Source organism: Sus scrofa, chromosome 14 (assembly GCF_000003025.6).
Source record: "Sus scrofa isolate TJ Tabasco breed Duroc chromosome 14, Sscrofa11.1, whole genome shotgun sequence".
NCBI classification, from domain to species: Eukaryota; Metazoa; Chordata; class Mammalia; order Artiodactyla; family Suidae; genus Sus; species Sus scrofa.
In genome coordinates, this window is record NC_010456.5 from 49,126,051 (window position 1) to 49,141,083 (window position 15,033).

At 59.8% G+C, this 15,033-nt stretch overlaps 2 protein-coding genes across 4 annotated transcripts in view; one reads left to right on the forward strand and one right to left on the reverse strand.

Moving 5' to 3' along the window:
• The window catches only part of RSPH14 (radial spoke head 14 homolog), a 62,224-nt gene that overhangs the window by 2,117 nt on the left and 45,074 nt on the right, over positions 1 to 15,033 (reverse strand). For both annotated transcript variants that reach the window (XM_021072295.1, XM_021072296.1), the window contains exon 5: positions 444 to 669. In XM_021072295.1, the coding sequence (XP_020927954.1) occupies positions 444 to 669 (226 nt within the window). The remainder of the gene's footprint in view (positions 1 to 443; positions 670 to 15,033) is intronic.
• The window catches only part of GNAZ (G protein subunit alpha z), a 42,103-nt gene continuing 33,031 nt past the window's right edge, over positions 5,962 to 15,033 (forward strand). The window contains exon 1 of one of the 2 annotated variants that reach the window (XM_021072293.1): positions 5,962 to 6,159. The gene's annotated coding sequence lies outside the window, so the exon portion shown is untranslated. The remainder of the gene's footprint in view (positions 6,160 to 15,033) is intronic. The other variant, XM_021072294.1, reaches the window with a different exon arrangement.

Sequence of the window (15,033 nt, forward strand, 5' to 3'; positions counted from 1 at the left end):
CACTCAGGAACCTGGGGATGGCAGAATGAAGACAGTTGGCCAAAGCTGAAGCACAGCCCCAGGGGCCACAACCCCCTCTGCTGAGAAAGTATCTGTCTGGGATGGCACCCTCCCCACCTCCCTTGCAGCTCTGAGGAACGTTAAGCCTCAGGCTCCATGCCAGGATCTAGACTGTGATCAGGGTGACCCTAGGTTACCAGTGGCTGGACCCCCACAGCTTCATTTCCTGACCTGTAAAGGGAGCCAGTCACCTTCCTTGAGGGGTTGTCTAAAAGTGTGTGAAGATCATGGCACCACTTGCTCTCCTGTGTTTTCCTTCCTCGAGGGAGAAGATGACCAACCCTCTCATTTTGCCAGGAGACGGGGCTTCCTGGGATGCAGGACTGTCAGGGCACGATCAGGCAAGGGGAAGCAGGGCTGCTCCACCCCCAGCTGGGCCTCACCTGATGGCGATGAGTGTGCCGGCGGCCTTGCTGCGGATGTTGCTGTTGGCGCTCAGGAGTTTCTCCTTCAGGAAGGGCACTGCGCGGCTGGCCAGCGCCTCAGTGGCATCCTCCATCAGGCAGGCAGCCAGTGTGTCCAGAAGGAGCTCCTGCACCCCTTCCTCTTCCCGCTGCAGCTTCCACACAAGTGAGGGGATCAGGCCGCTGCTGACAATGCCCTGGGCCCCTGTGGGACAGAAATGGGTACTGAAGAATAGGCAGCTAGCCAACCCCCAACCTGTGCTGGGAGCCAGAGGGATGGGGTTTATCTGACAAGATAAATTGCAAATGCTCCCAACCCCCACTGCTGGGGGTTGGGACAAGCTAGGGTGGGAACCACAAGGCCCTAGAGGACCCCAAAAGGTCCAGCCTTTCTTGGTCACCTGTGGTTGAAATAGTGGCCTTGAGAAGCAGCAGCCACCCCTGCGGGGCCCAGGCACTGGGGGATTCTCCCTGCCCCCACCTCGGTGCATTCAGAGGGGAAGTCTGGGGTGCACAGGGGTCCAGCCAATCCCTTCCTGACCTGCACATCTCTCTGATGCTAGAGCCCCAGGCCAGCCTGGCCAGCCGTGGGGACGGGAAGAGAGCTTTCAGTGGGGTCTGAGGTGGAGGATTTAGTGAACAGGTCAGCATCCTATACAAAGACAGCTGTGCCCCCAGCCACAGTTGGTTGGTAATCCACAGATTCTGGCAGGGTCTAAAGGCACCTGGTGCCCTGCAGGGAGGGGGCTCCACAGGGCATGGCTGGGAGAAAACAACGCAGGGAGTGGCCCTTGCCTTCATTCCTTATGGCCTTTCCTCTCCCCCCAGACAGGACACCGTGAGGGTGCTCGAGAGCTCCCAGAACTGCTGGCAGAGCAGCACCCTGGGAAAGCAAACCTGCACCAGGAAAGGCGTCCCTTCCCCACAGCTCCCAGGTGTCATGACTGCCCCACAGCCCACCCTCTCCTAGCCTCCCCAGCAGCCCCGGCTGCCCACTGCAAAACCATCCACAGCCCCCACGGAGGTGCCACCAGCAGACACCTCTGTCTTCCGCCTCCCCAGCTCAACCCTCTAATTTACTCTTGGGAGACAAATAAACAGGTTAATTAGCCTAAAGGTCTCTGAGTGCCAATTAGCACCAGGGATTTCCTCTTTGAAGACATCACCCAACCTTCCGTCCTCACTCCCTGAGGACATCAAATGGCAGATGCCTGGGGCGAGGGGGTGGAGAGGCAGGGCAGCATGTCTAGTGGCTCCCGGCGCCCCCATCCAACTTCTCCCTGGGGTGTCAGGTGCAGCCACGAGCTCTGTCCATTTGTTCTCAGGGCACTCACAACACGGAAAGGGCAGTTTCTTGCCGTTTCAAGGGTACAGGGCTTTTTAAGATTTAATACACACAGATTTCAAAAAAAGGCTAGGTTGGACTCCTTAATGTCTCCAGCTGTGTGACCTCAGACAAGTTACCCTCTCTGAGCCTGGTTTCCTTATTATGAACACAAGCCCACCTGGCAGGGGGTTGTGCTGTATCAGTGGAGTAGGGATGGAAAAGTGCTCTGTGTAAGGGACTGGCACTGTGCGCCCAGACACACTGGCCTGGCTGGCAAGAGCCTCCCAAATTCCACCAGCACTGAGTCCCAGCTGCAGAGTAAGGGGTGGGATACAGAGACAAAAACTGCCCTGCAGGAACCCCTGTCAGGAGTCCCCAAGCTGCCTCTCCTGAGGGCCTGAGCCTCTCTCCCCCTGGTGCCCTCTGCCCAGACCACCATATGGCCTCCTGCTGTGCTTCTGGCTCAGGCACCCGCCCACAGGCTCACCTGCTTGGCCACAGCCCCTCCCCAGTTCACAGTGCAGAAGTGATGATTTGAACTTCTGAGGATTGTGCTGACTGATGGAGGGACTGGGGGCCACCTGAGCAAAGGAATTTGTGGTCAATTCAGGGTGTATTTTGGCCTCACTTGCATCCTGGTCTGGGCTTCCAAAAGCACAGGGAGCGGTGCAGCTGGAGCAACAGGATGCACGGGCTCGGGGTTGGGCAGAGGGAGGGGTCAAGGCAGGAAGTTGGAGGCGATCATCTCCACTGCCCGTCCCATGAGGAAACTGCAGCCCAGAGAGGCAACTCAAGGGGGCAAGGTTGCACAGCAGATGGGAAGAGACCAGGCCCTCAGCTGCCCTCATTTTGTTCCCTAGGCATTCATCCTGGGCTTCTGCTCCTAGAAATGCTGAGCGCTGGGACCCGGTTCATTTTGAGACAGAGGGAGATTAAAAATAAAACGCGTGCCGGGTGTGCCTCTCTGCTCGTTCACTTTGCTTCTTTTCAGCTAAAAGGAGAGTCGCAGGCCTGGCTATTTATAACTAACCCAAATCTGCAAAGGCTTGTTCTAGTTGGGGGGTGGGTACACAGACCCCAAAAAAACAAATCAGAGAAACCCACCAGGCCCCAAACAGCCTAAGACCTGGGTGGCAGGGTTGGGGTGAGCAATACAGGTGGGGTGCAGAGAAGAGCTGGCCTGGAGGGGTCACCCTTGGGCAGTGGGGAGACCAGTAGGAGAGTCACTGGACATTGCTGCCCAGGTTGACATGTGTAGATAAGGAATTCCAGGATCTCTGGGTGTGCAGGAAGGAAGGCCCAGGGGAGCTGGGCCTCATGGGCAGAAGGGCAAAGAAATGGGACTCAGGTGTTTTGGGAGGCAGCCCAGGTCCAGCATGGCTGCCATGCCAGGATGGGTTGGTTGATGGGCCATAAGGCTCGGCTGGGATGGAGGATCATGTTGCCCATGGCATGGAACCTCTGTGACTGAGGTTTGGCTATTTCCCAGGGGGCCATCTGGAGGGGCTGTCCTTAGCCAGCTGTCCCTGCTGGTTGGTGAGATGCTGGGTGGGCTCATTCACCAGGGCCCCCTTCCTCTTCCTTCCAAAGAGCCCAAGCTCTGGTCTCTGGTTTCTGTTCTCTTGACTCAGCCCTGGGGACCAAGGATCTGTGCCTGGTGCCCTGGCCCCACCAAGCCTCATTTCGACCTGCCTGCCCAGCTTTAGCCATGTGTGGTCCCCACTGACCCCACCCCACCTCAAGGCCTGCCTTCTCTGTCCTCAGCTTACTCGGCCCCTCAATGGCACATGACTCGCTGACCATATCTTCCTCCCAAGATATTCTCTGCAGCTCTGGGACCTCAGCTCCTGTGTCCCCCTCTTCAACTGTTCCTCCACATGCTTAGCATGTGCCACCTCTTCCTCCAGCATCCCCTCTCATGTGGACCCCCTTGGTCCCCACCATGCCCACCTTCCCCCTCTGCCAGGGCCAGCTCCTCTCAGGCTGCAGCCATCACATAGCCATCCCCTGATACACAAGGTCATCGGGCGACCCTTCACTGAACTCCGTCCCACGGGCTAATTTCTCTGCTTTCTTATTTTCTCTGGGCTGACTGGCTGACATTTTTATTTGATTCTGCATATGAGACGAATGCACACTGTGGGACCAGGCGTACTGTAAATCAATGTGAAACAAAACCTTGCCATTTTCATTCTCAAATTTAGAAAGCTAATCCTGAAACTCTCCAGCAGTTCTTAGGCCAATGTCCCCAATCCTACACAAGGGCCACCAACCCACTGCGACTATCCCCAGTCCCACCCCAGCCTGGCTTTGAGGCGTCCTAACCCTCCTGTTAGCTCCAGCCCCACTGGTCCTCTGGGTTCAACTAGGCCTGACGCTCCTTCAGGCCCAGTGTCTGTCTCACCTCCAAGTGTGCTTCCCTCCCACCCTAGGCAGCAGCCGGCCCAGTCAGACCCCTCCACAGGTTGGCTCCTCATCTTATACCTGGACCACCGTGTGGAGTCACCCAACACTTGTGTTTAGCTTTGACCCTGCACACAGGTCACCCAGCATCAGCTGCCCTCACCCATCTCTGAACAGGTGACAACGTGCTTCTCCTCCTAGAATCACCTTCTAGGGCCCATCCAGGTGAAAGAACATTCAAGGATATACAGGTAGAGGCAGCAGACCTGGGCCTGTGCATTACCCCCAGGCTCCTCTGATCCACCCCAGGGCAGGGTCTGTGCCTGTTACCTTCTTGCTATCATGGCCATTGGCAAGGGCCCAGCCTGACCCAGCCTGGTGGTGTGGAGCCCTGTAGTGTCAGCCACTTTCCACCGGTTCTCAGTGGCCCCCTCTAGCAAGCATGTGCCAGGTCTAATGTAGATCCACCTCAGAACACCCACCACCACCATCTGTCCTGTCTATGACCATTTAAGCAGAACCTTCACAGGTGGGCCACATCACTGGGGTATGTAGTGTGATGGGCTCCATTTCACAGCAGAGGAAACACCCCCAGAAAGGTCAGGGGATGACATTGAGATGCCACAGCACCCAGCTGGCAGAGCTGATCCCTCTGTCCCTGACTTCTGACCACAGATCTGGGCTGGGGTCACCACCCCATCTACCTCTAACAACAGCCAGTTCCAGTCCTTCTGCCCAAGTGTGGGCTCCTTGTAATGCCACCATGGAGGTGCAAGGTGATGAGAAGTATTAGCTGAGAGTATCTACATTTTCCTGGATGCTCTGGGAGGCACAGAGCTTCTGCTTACATTGGTGGGCAGGATAGAGAGTGGCACTGTCTTGGTTCTGGCCTGAGCCTTTTAAGCACAGGAGTGAGGGTCTCCTGGACCTGAGACCCAGAGATGGGCTCCCCAGCTGAAAGCAGAAGTTGATAGACCGCACTGGAGTGCATTTTGCTGAGCACCAGTGCCTTCTGTGAACTTCCCAAAGGCGCCCATGGGTCCCTGATCTCATTGAGCTGGCTCCCTCCTACCTCTCTGGTCTGGGGGACCACTCCTGGGCTCCTCTCCCGCCCCCACCCTCCCTTGCAAGGCAACTTTCCATGTCCAGGATTGCCAGGAACCCTGAAGAGCCCCTACACGCTATGTGAGCGAGAAGCAAAGATGACTATTGCCTCCTCTCATCGCTGCAAAACGTCACCACCTTTAGGTCTGCACAACTCTTTCACTAGTCCTAGCCGATTGTCGTGGAAACTCAGGGTAGTAAGGTGCCACCAGCCCCACTTTGCAAACAGGCTCAGAGGGGCCAGTCGGTTGTCTGAGGTCCAGGAGCTCGGAAAAGTCAAACTGGATTCGAATTTGGGCCGCAGAAGGCGGGCAGGGGTGGGGGCTCCACTGCTCTCCCACCAGGTGGGCGCCGGGCCTCGGAAGAGCGGAGTCGCGGATACCAAGGCGCTGGTGTGTGCGGGATTGCGGCGCGCTCAGAGCCGTGGTCCCGCCCCTGCACGTCGCTATTGGGCTGCAGGTGCGTCTTTCACCCGCTCAGGTCCAATGGGCGGCGGGCCGGCGCTCGTGGCGGGGCGGTGGCACCCGGCGCGTGGACTCAGGCGGGTGCGCGGCTCCCCGCCCGCGGTTGGCCCGGCAACGCACTGCGCTCCCGGCTCCGCCCCCTGCCGGCGGCGCGGGGCGGGCGGACCCGCGGGCGGCGGCGCGGGCGGCGGCGCGGGCGGCGGCGCGGGAGAGCGGGCGGAGGGAGCCTGGCCGGCGGAGAGCGTGTGCGCCGCCCGCGGCCCGGTCACGTCCCCGCGCGGGCGCCGCCGCCCGCCTCGTGCGGTACAAGGGCGCCGCGGCCCGCGCTCACCGCCCCGCCCCATCCCGTGCTGCGCCGCTGGAGCAGCTCGGCCACGCACCACGTCGCGGCCCGGAGGTGAGTGAGCGACACCGCGGCCGAGGCGCGCGGCGGACCTAGGGACCAGGAGTGCGGCCGGGGGCCCACCGCCCGCACCGGGCCCCGCCCAGACGGGGGACGCCGGGCGCGGCGACAGGGATGCGGGCCGGGTGGGGGCGGCGTGGCGGGGGTGCCTGCGCTGTGGGCAGGGGCGCCGCAGGCCAGAAGGTGCTGGGAGGGGCGCCGGGGCCGGGGACGGTGGGCAGGGTCCCCGGGCAGACCCAGCTGCGGGGCCGGGCGACCTGCGAGAGCGGCGCGCGGCGAGGTCTCGCTCCAGGGGGTGAGGGGGAGGCGGGAGCGCCGGCGCGTGGCCTGGGCTGAAACCGAGGCGAGGGCCCCCGAGGCCTGGTCCCGGGGACTGACGGCTTGCAGTTTTCGGTCATCGCGCTTGCAGCGAGCAGGTTCCTTGGAGGCATTTCGAGCGAGAGGCGAGTGTCGACCCACTGCGATTGTGATTTGTTCCCGGCTCGATGTTTTTTCCCTTAAAAGGCGGTGGGGGTTTGGGGGAGGGGTGTCACGGTCCTCTGGCCGGGGATCAGTGTCCTATGGGCTACTAGAGGGGCTTTGCCCTCGGGGCGACGCTGAGCATCCCTGGGCAACAGTGGCAGCCATCCGCCTAGGCCGAGAATTGGGGTTCTCTGTGACAAGAGAAGAGCATGGGAAGGCGGCTCTGAGACTGGGAGTCCGGGTCTGGGATGAAGGGACCCGCCTGGTAGGGAGGTCTGACGGCCAGTGGAGGCATCGGGGCCCCTTACTGGCTCCTTTTTGCCTAAGGATCTCCCTGCCCAGGGGATCTCATCCCTCTGCCTTCTGCTTCATCTGGAGGAGGCTCCTTGGCCAATTCAATTAAGCAAATGTTTACTGAGCATTTGCTCCCCCAGGGCCTGGTGCAGGGGTGGGAGTGGACTGGCCCTGCCCTCCCAGGACTGACTCACCGCCCCACCGGGAGAAGCCTCTCTGCTTAGAGAACCCAGCCCTGAGGGTGGGTGCAGGGCCTCCCCGGGAGGGGCCCAGGTCAGATGGGCCTGTGGGCAAAGTGACATTTGAACTGGAGCTTGAAGGACATGGGCACAGTTGGGGTGGGCATTGCAGGCAGAGGGGAGAACATGGACAGAGGCACAGAGAGGGTTGGGTCTACAGGAGCACAGGAGGCAAGGGGGAAAGAGGATGGATGGGGGCTGCCTGGGGCAGGCGACGCTGGAGGAAGTGGAAGACCTCAGCACCTGTCAGCTGTGGCTGCTTCCGTGGAGGCTGTGGTCTCCTCCCCTGAACAAGGAGCAGCTTCGTAACCCAGCACCTGGTGGGCCTGTAGAAGGGTTGGGAAGACCCCAAGAGCTGCCTGGAACCAACCCCTGGTCATTGTGGAGGAGACTGTTGAGCTGCTGGCTCTATCCCCTTGGGGCGTGGACATCCGTGAGCAGTAACCATGGAGCTATGGGAGTCTCTGTGGTGGGGCTGCTGGCACAGGAGGGCCTGGCCATGCGGGTGCAGTGTGTGTCTTCAGCGTTCCTCCTGCTCCAGAGACACTGGCATTTGGTTTAAAACTCTTGTGTGTTCTTCTACCAGACGCTGACTTTCTGAGACAGGAGGTGAATGAGACATGGTCCCTCTCCTTTGGAAGGCTGGTGTCACCTTCGGCACCAGGTCTGCTTGCTTACCCACTCCCGGGGCTGTTTGTCACTGGCCTGTGTATCCTGCCCCACCCCCAGACGCACACCCGCATTTGGCTTTTGGCTGGGGTGCAGGTTGCTGCAGGGAGGGCAGGGCTGTCTGCCGGCCCCCAGAGAGGTGCGGCCTGTGCTTGAGGGACAGAGCTGCCTTGCTCTGTGCTGTCACCTGGCCCCTTTCCGGGGGCCTGCCCCAAGACTCCAGATTTGGGGCACAGGGAATGAATTCCTGCCCTGTCTGCAGCTTCTCAGCTCTTCTGTCTCCTGGAGTCCCAGGAGGAAAAGCACTCTGTCTGTATCTAGGAGCTTCTAGGGCAATTTCAGGAACTTCTGGGTAACCAGGCCAACTTGGCAAGGCTGCCAGTGGGATGGAGGTCTGGATTGGGGGGAAGGCTGGCCTCGACCCAGCCATGTGGTTGTCTCGAGTGCACTTGCAATGACTGTGTGCCGCGCCTTCCTCCCTGGACATGAGGACCAGGCAGCCTTGACCGCCCCTGTGGTAACCCGCAGAAGACCCAAAATTCTGTGCGGCTATAGGGTGTTGGAACTGCTGCAACTGCGGCTGGACTTGGAGGAACTCTGGAGGAGGCAGATTAGCAGGCTGCAGCCCCCAGGAAGGAAACACGGGTAACTGAGCTCCGGGGCAGTCCCTATGCGCCCTGTGGTTGGCAGGAAGGAGAGCACAGGGAAGTGGACAGCGGGGTCAGGGCAGATGCTCGGGATCAGCCCAGGTGGGAGTCCTGAGTAGTGACCTGACAGCTGTCCAGACTTGGGAGCCCCAGTGAAGGCGGCAGAGCTGGGTCAGGCCTGGCCCCACACCCCTGGCCCAGCCCCATCCTCTCTGAGCCTCCTTGTCCTTACAGAGGCTAAGCAGAGCTGGGAATACCCACATGCCCTTCCAGTCCTCCCCACATCCATGCTGCCAGGGGAGGCACTTTCTGGGAGGGAATTGACAGGCTAACTCACAGGGACCGTCTGACAGATCCTTGGGCTCCAGGGAGGAGCTGAGGAAGCAGAAGCTCTCACACGTTCGTTCATTTGTTTGTTCCTTCAGCTGCTATCTACCAGCACCTGTGAGCACTAGGGCTGTGCCTGGCACAGGGACCTGGCCAGGAGCAGGACACACAGTGTCTGCTCAAGTAGTACTCACATCAGACTGGGAGGACTAGCACAGCACCCGGGTAACTGAATGTCAGGCAGGACAGGTCATGAAGAGAACTAAAGCAGCGGGTCGGGGGGGTGCCTCTGTGTGGAGGGGCCATTGGCACAGCACCATGGGGAGGCAGTGGGGGGTGAGGTGTGTGACCGACACAGAAAAGCATGTGGGACAGGCGCAAAGACCCTGAGGCCAACACACTTCTACTACTGGAGACCGCCCCCTCCCCAGAAGGCCAAGTGGCTGGAGCCCAGGATGGGGGTGTTGTGGAACAGGTCATGTAGGATCACATTTTTTAAATGACCCATCTGGCAGATGAGCAGGGTGCAAGACCAGAAAGCTGTCAGGGGCCACTGCAGCATTGGGGGTGAAGGGCTGCCAACCCAGTGGAGTAGCAGCAGGGGCAGTAGTGAGAAGTGGTCAGTTATGGCATTTAGTTTGAAGAGGACAAGCTGATGGAGAAGAGGACAGGACAGCTCTGGAAGGATGGAGTTGGCCTTGCTGAGAAGGGAGACTCAGACTGGTGAGAGGCATGGAATTGATGGGTGGGTTAGACCCAGGGGAATGTGGTCACATGTGGCGGTCAGAGGGCAGAGCCAGGCTGGAGCTGCAAACCTGGACTCCTAGGGACCAGTGAGGTCATCCAGGGATCGAAGGCAGGTGGGACCCAAAGAGGCTGGGCTCAGAGCTGAGACACGAGGGGCCACACAGGAGGGTGTTCCTGGGAGGGTGGGTTCCCTTCGGTGGGCCTGGGGAGCATGGGGACCAAGCAGCACGGGGAAGACTGTCCATGCAATATGTGGGGCCCTTGATAAAAATCGTTAAACATTTCAGGACAGCACCCTAGGCTGGCGCCCACTCTGCCCTTCACCTGCTTCCTGTAGACAGGTGGGCTGTGTTGGGCCCTTGGGGTCACTGGGTTCAGTCAGGCCAGCTGCGGGTCTCATCCTGGCCTCCCGTGAGTGGTGCTTCCCCCCGTTCGTCTGTGGCCCCCTGGCAGCAGGATGGTGGAGGGTGGGCAGCCTGTTGGCAGGAGCCAGTGTGCATGCCTCACACACAGTGGCTTCCTTGAGTTCATCTCTGTTCCAAAGGAATCTGCTACATCACAGAGTTGAATTATTTGCTTCTAAATTAAGGTATAACTCTCTTGTAGAGATGTCCCTGGAGAATCCATCCCCAAGCACTAAGAAGTGACTGTTAAAATCCGCGGTGCAGGGAGGGACCCGGTGTTCCTTCTAGCCTCTGCCCTGGAACACGCCCTTTGGTGGGCAGTGCTCAAATCCCAGCTTTAGGAGGAGACCCCTACCCTTCTCCCACCCCCAGCGCCCTGCACCAAGCCCCCTGCTCCGGGGATGGAGGTGGTCAGGTCATGGCATTGGGTGGAGGGGAGCAGACACGTGTGTGGTGTCCCTGAGCCCACACGGACAGTGGGGAGGGCAGTGACCTCTGGATTGCAGCACCAGAAGCTCACTCTCTCTTCCCACAACCAGTTTCACCAAGAAGGGGCCTATTTTTACCTTAGTTTTCTCTCTGTGGAGACAGGGACCCAGGGAGGTAGGGTAGCTTCCAAGTGGGGGCCTGGGCCCCAGGTGGGTATCCAGGAATGCTGAGGGCCTCTCAGCATCCCTCCTTCCTGTAAGCAGCCTGCCTCACTATGCCCATGTGGGTACCTAGGAAGGGGGTCCGGGACGTCTGGCTGGCTGGGCTGCTGTCCTCGGGCCAGTTCCAAGGTTCTGGCCACTGCCCTGTCCTGTCTTATCCTCACGGTTGCTCTTTATTCTCACCAGTAGCTCTTGGGCAGGGTCCACACACACCCTGGTAGGTCAGGAGAAGGCTCTTCATCCTCCTCATTCTGCTGTCACATCAGGGTCCTCTGTCCAGGATAGCGCCTGTGTCCACAGCTGCACAGATTGTGCTCTCCTTCGTGCACGCATTCCCAGGTGACTGCTCCCTGTTCATCGTCTCTCTCCTGGACCCAGTGTAAGCTCTGCGAGGTCAAGGCCTCCATCTGCTGTTTGCCACTGAGAATCTGGCCCCTGGGCCTCAGCAGGGGCCCGGGAAACAGCTGTTGAAGCAGGGTGTGAATGCAGCAGGCAGGCCAACCTCCTGGTGGCTGCAGCCCAGCCCCTGCCTCTGAGAGGTATGCCTTTGGGTTGATAAACACAAACCACCCACAGGTGGACACCACTGGCCAGGCACCTGTCACACCCGACTGGCTCACTCACGAGCCAGAGGCAGGTGGGCTGCCTACCTTCTCACACGGCCATTAAGGCCCTGGGGGTCCCCCCATGGTGGAAGCTCAGGCATGACACAGGCCCCTCAGTGACGCCGTGTGACCTGGTGAGGCCTTCGTCAGACTGGGAGCTTCACGGTCATGATGTTTAGAGGCGCATCCACAGGAAGCCATCCTAGGAAGGTGAGGTGAGTTCCTGGTGGTAAGAAAGGAATGTAGTGCCCGTGGTGATCACATGATGACCAAGTGGCCTTTCCAGACCCTCATGCCCCAAGCTGAGATCAGCAGGGAGCTCAGTGCAGGGAAAAGAGCACTGAACAGGAAGCTGGGAGACCTGGGGCCCAGCCCCAGCTCCACCTGCTGTGCAGACACTGGTGAACCCTCCTCACTCTCTGGACCTCTGTGTCCTCGCCTTCTAATTGGGCTGGGTCGAGGGTGCCAATAGTTTTTGTCTCTCATGCCAGCTCTCAAGGGGCTGCCCCAGCAGTGTTGAAAAGGATTCTGAGGCCGTGCAGGTTCAGGAAAGTGACTGACTGAGCCAACCACCGCACGCTCCCTCATGCCTCGCAGCCTCAGCTCCCCTCCTTCCCGGTGGCCTCTCTGGCCCTGAATAAGTGAAAGCAGGTATTGAGCCTCATGCTCAGCTCTGCTCCCTGCAGCCGGGAAACCAGGTGACCACAGTAGTGTGCTCGCCGGTGTGGTTCCTGCTCTAGGTGTCATAGGAGTGAAGACGGTGCAGGAGGAGGGCCCGGGACGGGGATGGCCATGGTGTGTGAGTCCCAGGCTCTGACCTTGGCCAAGCACAGGTCAGCAGATAACCAGGTACAAAGATGGGAAAAGGCTCCAAGCTGCCAGGAGGGGCCCCTGAAGACTCTCCTTAAGTGAAGGTGGGAGGACTTGATGCCTGCAGCCCTCACCCTAGCTCCAGCAGGCCCTGGTGTCCAAGCTGGTGTCACCCTACCCCCACTTCCCCCGGCCACTATGCCATCATGGCTGTGGGCAGGGAGCAGTCCCCATGTGAGAACCTTTCTAAGGCGTCCACTTCTGTGTTGACCAAGGGCCTGCACTCAAGCCTCTGCCCTCCCCCCTCCCCTGCATGGCACATCCTCTGTGACCCCAGCTGTCCCCGCTGTGTGTGGCCTCTGGCCTGTCCCCTCTGCTTCCCGTGGCCCCATGGAGTGACCCTCAGAACCCAGCCAGCTATCTAGCCCTTGTCGGTGCATCTGGGTGTGGTGGCTCTGTCCCCGAGCTGGGCTTTTCTCTAGCATAGTCACCCCCCTCACCCACTCTGTTACCTCTGATATGCTGTGCAAACACATTTCTCGATAAAATGCTGGGAAGAAAAATAATTAGAGTGTTGCCTCCATTATCCAATTTCTGATTAATCAAACTCTCTTTGTCCTCGGCCAAAATCTGTTCATTTCCCTTAAACACTGGGCCAGTGCCAGGCATTGATTTCCTCTGTGATAACACCACGCACGGATGCACATCCCCAGCCCTGCCCCTGCCCAAGGCAGGAAGGAGGGCATGGAGGCACTGACAGGGCCACCCTGGTGCCCCCAGCACCACCTGCTGCTCCAGGAAGCTCCACCACCTCACTGCACCCACCACCCCTGCTCTGGCTCCCTGGCCAGGCTCTGCCCATGTGCAGCCCCCATTTCCAGGTGCATTGGTGTAGCTGGCTGTTCTGGGCTCTCCTGGGGCAAGAGATGGCGGGGTGGAGGGCCGGTGCTGAATGGGTAGAGGGGTGTGGAAGATGTGGTTGCTGGGAGCTGGGCAGAAGGGTAAGCTGCAGCCCCAGACTCCAGGTAGGCCAGGACTTTGGGAACTATCCCTGTCATTGGGGCAGGAAGGCTGGGGCTTGGCGAAGAGGCTGAGGATGAAGCCCAAGGCTTGTGAGGGGCCTCAGGGTGGTGGTGAGGGCATGCTTTCAGCAGCAGCAGAAACCATCACAGTTAGGTGGATGGACGCCCTGAGCTGGGAGCTCAAAGGCAGGGCAGTGTTAGGGTCGGTCCAGGCCAGGCAGGAGGCAGCTGCGCATCTACCATGTCCAGCTGGGGGAAGGCTGAGGCCTGGCTAGAAGACTTCCAGAAGTCCCCACTGGCCCCTCCTTCACTCAGTACAAAGGGCTGGGACGGTTTATTAGCACCTGCTTCCTGCCAGGTACTTCTGGGCCTTGGGACACTTTAGTGACAGACAGACCACAGCCCTTGCCCTGTGGAGCCAGTGTACTGTAAGCATGATGGGGCGGGAAACATGCTAAACGGGCACGCAGCTGGTTGAAAAGCAACAGTGCTGTGTGTGTTCGGGGCATTGTAAATAGGACAGGCAGGGTCCTCCAAAGAGGGGCCCCCAAGCCACTGGAGGGGATAGAGTGGCTCTCTGGACAAAGGGCATTCCAGGTGGTGGGAACAGACAGTGCAAAGCTCCTGAGCTGAATGGTCTCCCAGGACAGCACAGCAAGAGGGCGGGAGGAGTGGAGGGAGCATGCATGCAGTCAGAGAGTCAGGGCCAGTCACAGTCTTAGGCCAAGAAGAACTTGGACACCAGCTGGCACCCTGTGGGAAGGTTTTACCTTGTGTTTTTACCAGGCTCCCCCGCTGCAGGGTGGACCAGAGCAGAGGGCTAGGCTGGTCACTGTGGCAGAAAGGGGAGGAGCTGGGGACTGAATGGTTGGACTCCGGACACTGGGCTCCCTGAGGCTGGCCAGGCCCAGCCCTGGGCTCTGTTGGAAAGGAAGGGGGAAGGGCAGAGGGAGGTGTGCAGGGCCCATGCTGGCACCACACCCCCAGCCCCCTCCCAGCACCTGCCCCTGGCTCACACTGCACCCCTGGCCAGAGAACTACCTTGTCCTGGAAAGGCCCAGAGTCCCTGCCCCTCCCTCCAGGTGGGACGGCACTGATTTCATTCACTCTCCAGAGCTCCCCACGGGGTCAGACCTAGGCCAGTCGTGGTGGCTGAATCTGCCTTTGCCTGTTTCTCGCCCTGGCCCTGTCCTGTAGTCCCCTTCCTCATCCTGCGCCCTCAACCAGCTATGTGTCCAAGAATCCCCATCTCAGCCTCTGCTTCTCAAGAACCCTGTCCAGACCATCCAGGTTGCCACAGTCCCAGACACTCTGGGGATGGCCCATCTGAGCCACCGGTGTCAGGCACCGAGAGTGACCTGGGGGAGCTTCCAGCGCAAGGACCCCAGGCTGCTGGCCTCAGGAGGACCCACAGTGCCTGACCACATTCAGGTCTGGGGCTGGCCTGGGCATCTGTACTGTTTTGGAGCCCTGCTGCCTGAAGCCCCAGATCCTGCAGCCTGTAGACCTGTGTGTGTTTAGAAGGCTGGGGAAGCAGAGCGTGAGAAGGGCCAAGATGGGAACAGGGCAGACAGGAGGTGGTGCTCACCTTCCAGGTAGGGAAAAACAGGACGGGGGCGGGGGGTGTACCAAGTCCACACCAGAGAGGGTCCTGCCTGGGGGTAGTAGCCAGGGTGGGGGATGGGATCGTGGGATGCCACGCATAGAGGCAGGGGACAGGAGAATCAGTCTCCACCCTGCCTCGGAGCCTGAGGGAAAGTCAGCGGTTACTTTGGCTGTGGAGGCCTGGAGCCAAGCTCTCGGGGGTGCACCTCCTTCCTGCACGTCACCGCCTCCTTCCCCTCCAGTGTGGAACCTTCCGGGTTTATTTATTTCCTCCCGGCCTGGAGAAATCTCTGGCCTGGTTTCCTCCTGAGTCAGTGTTCCTCAGGCGATGCTATCACATCTCGTCTGATCAGCCGTGGTGGCTGGGGGCCGGAAGGCTAGACACGT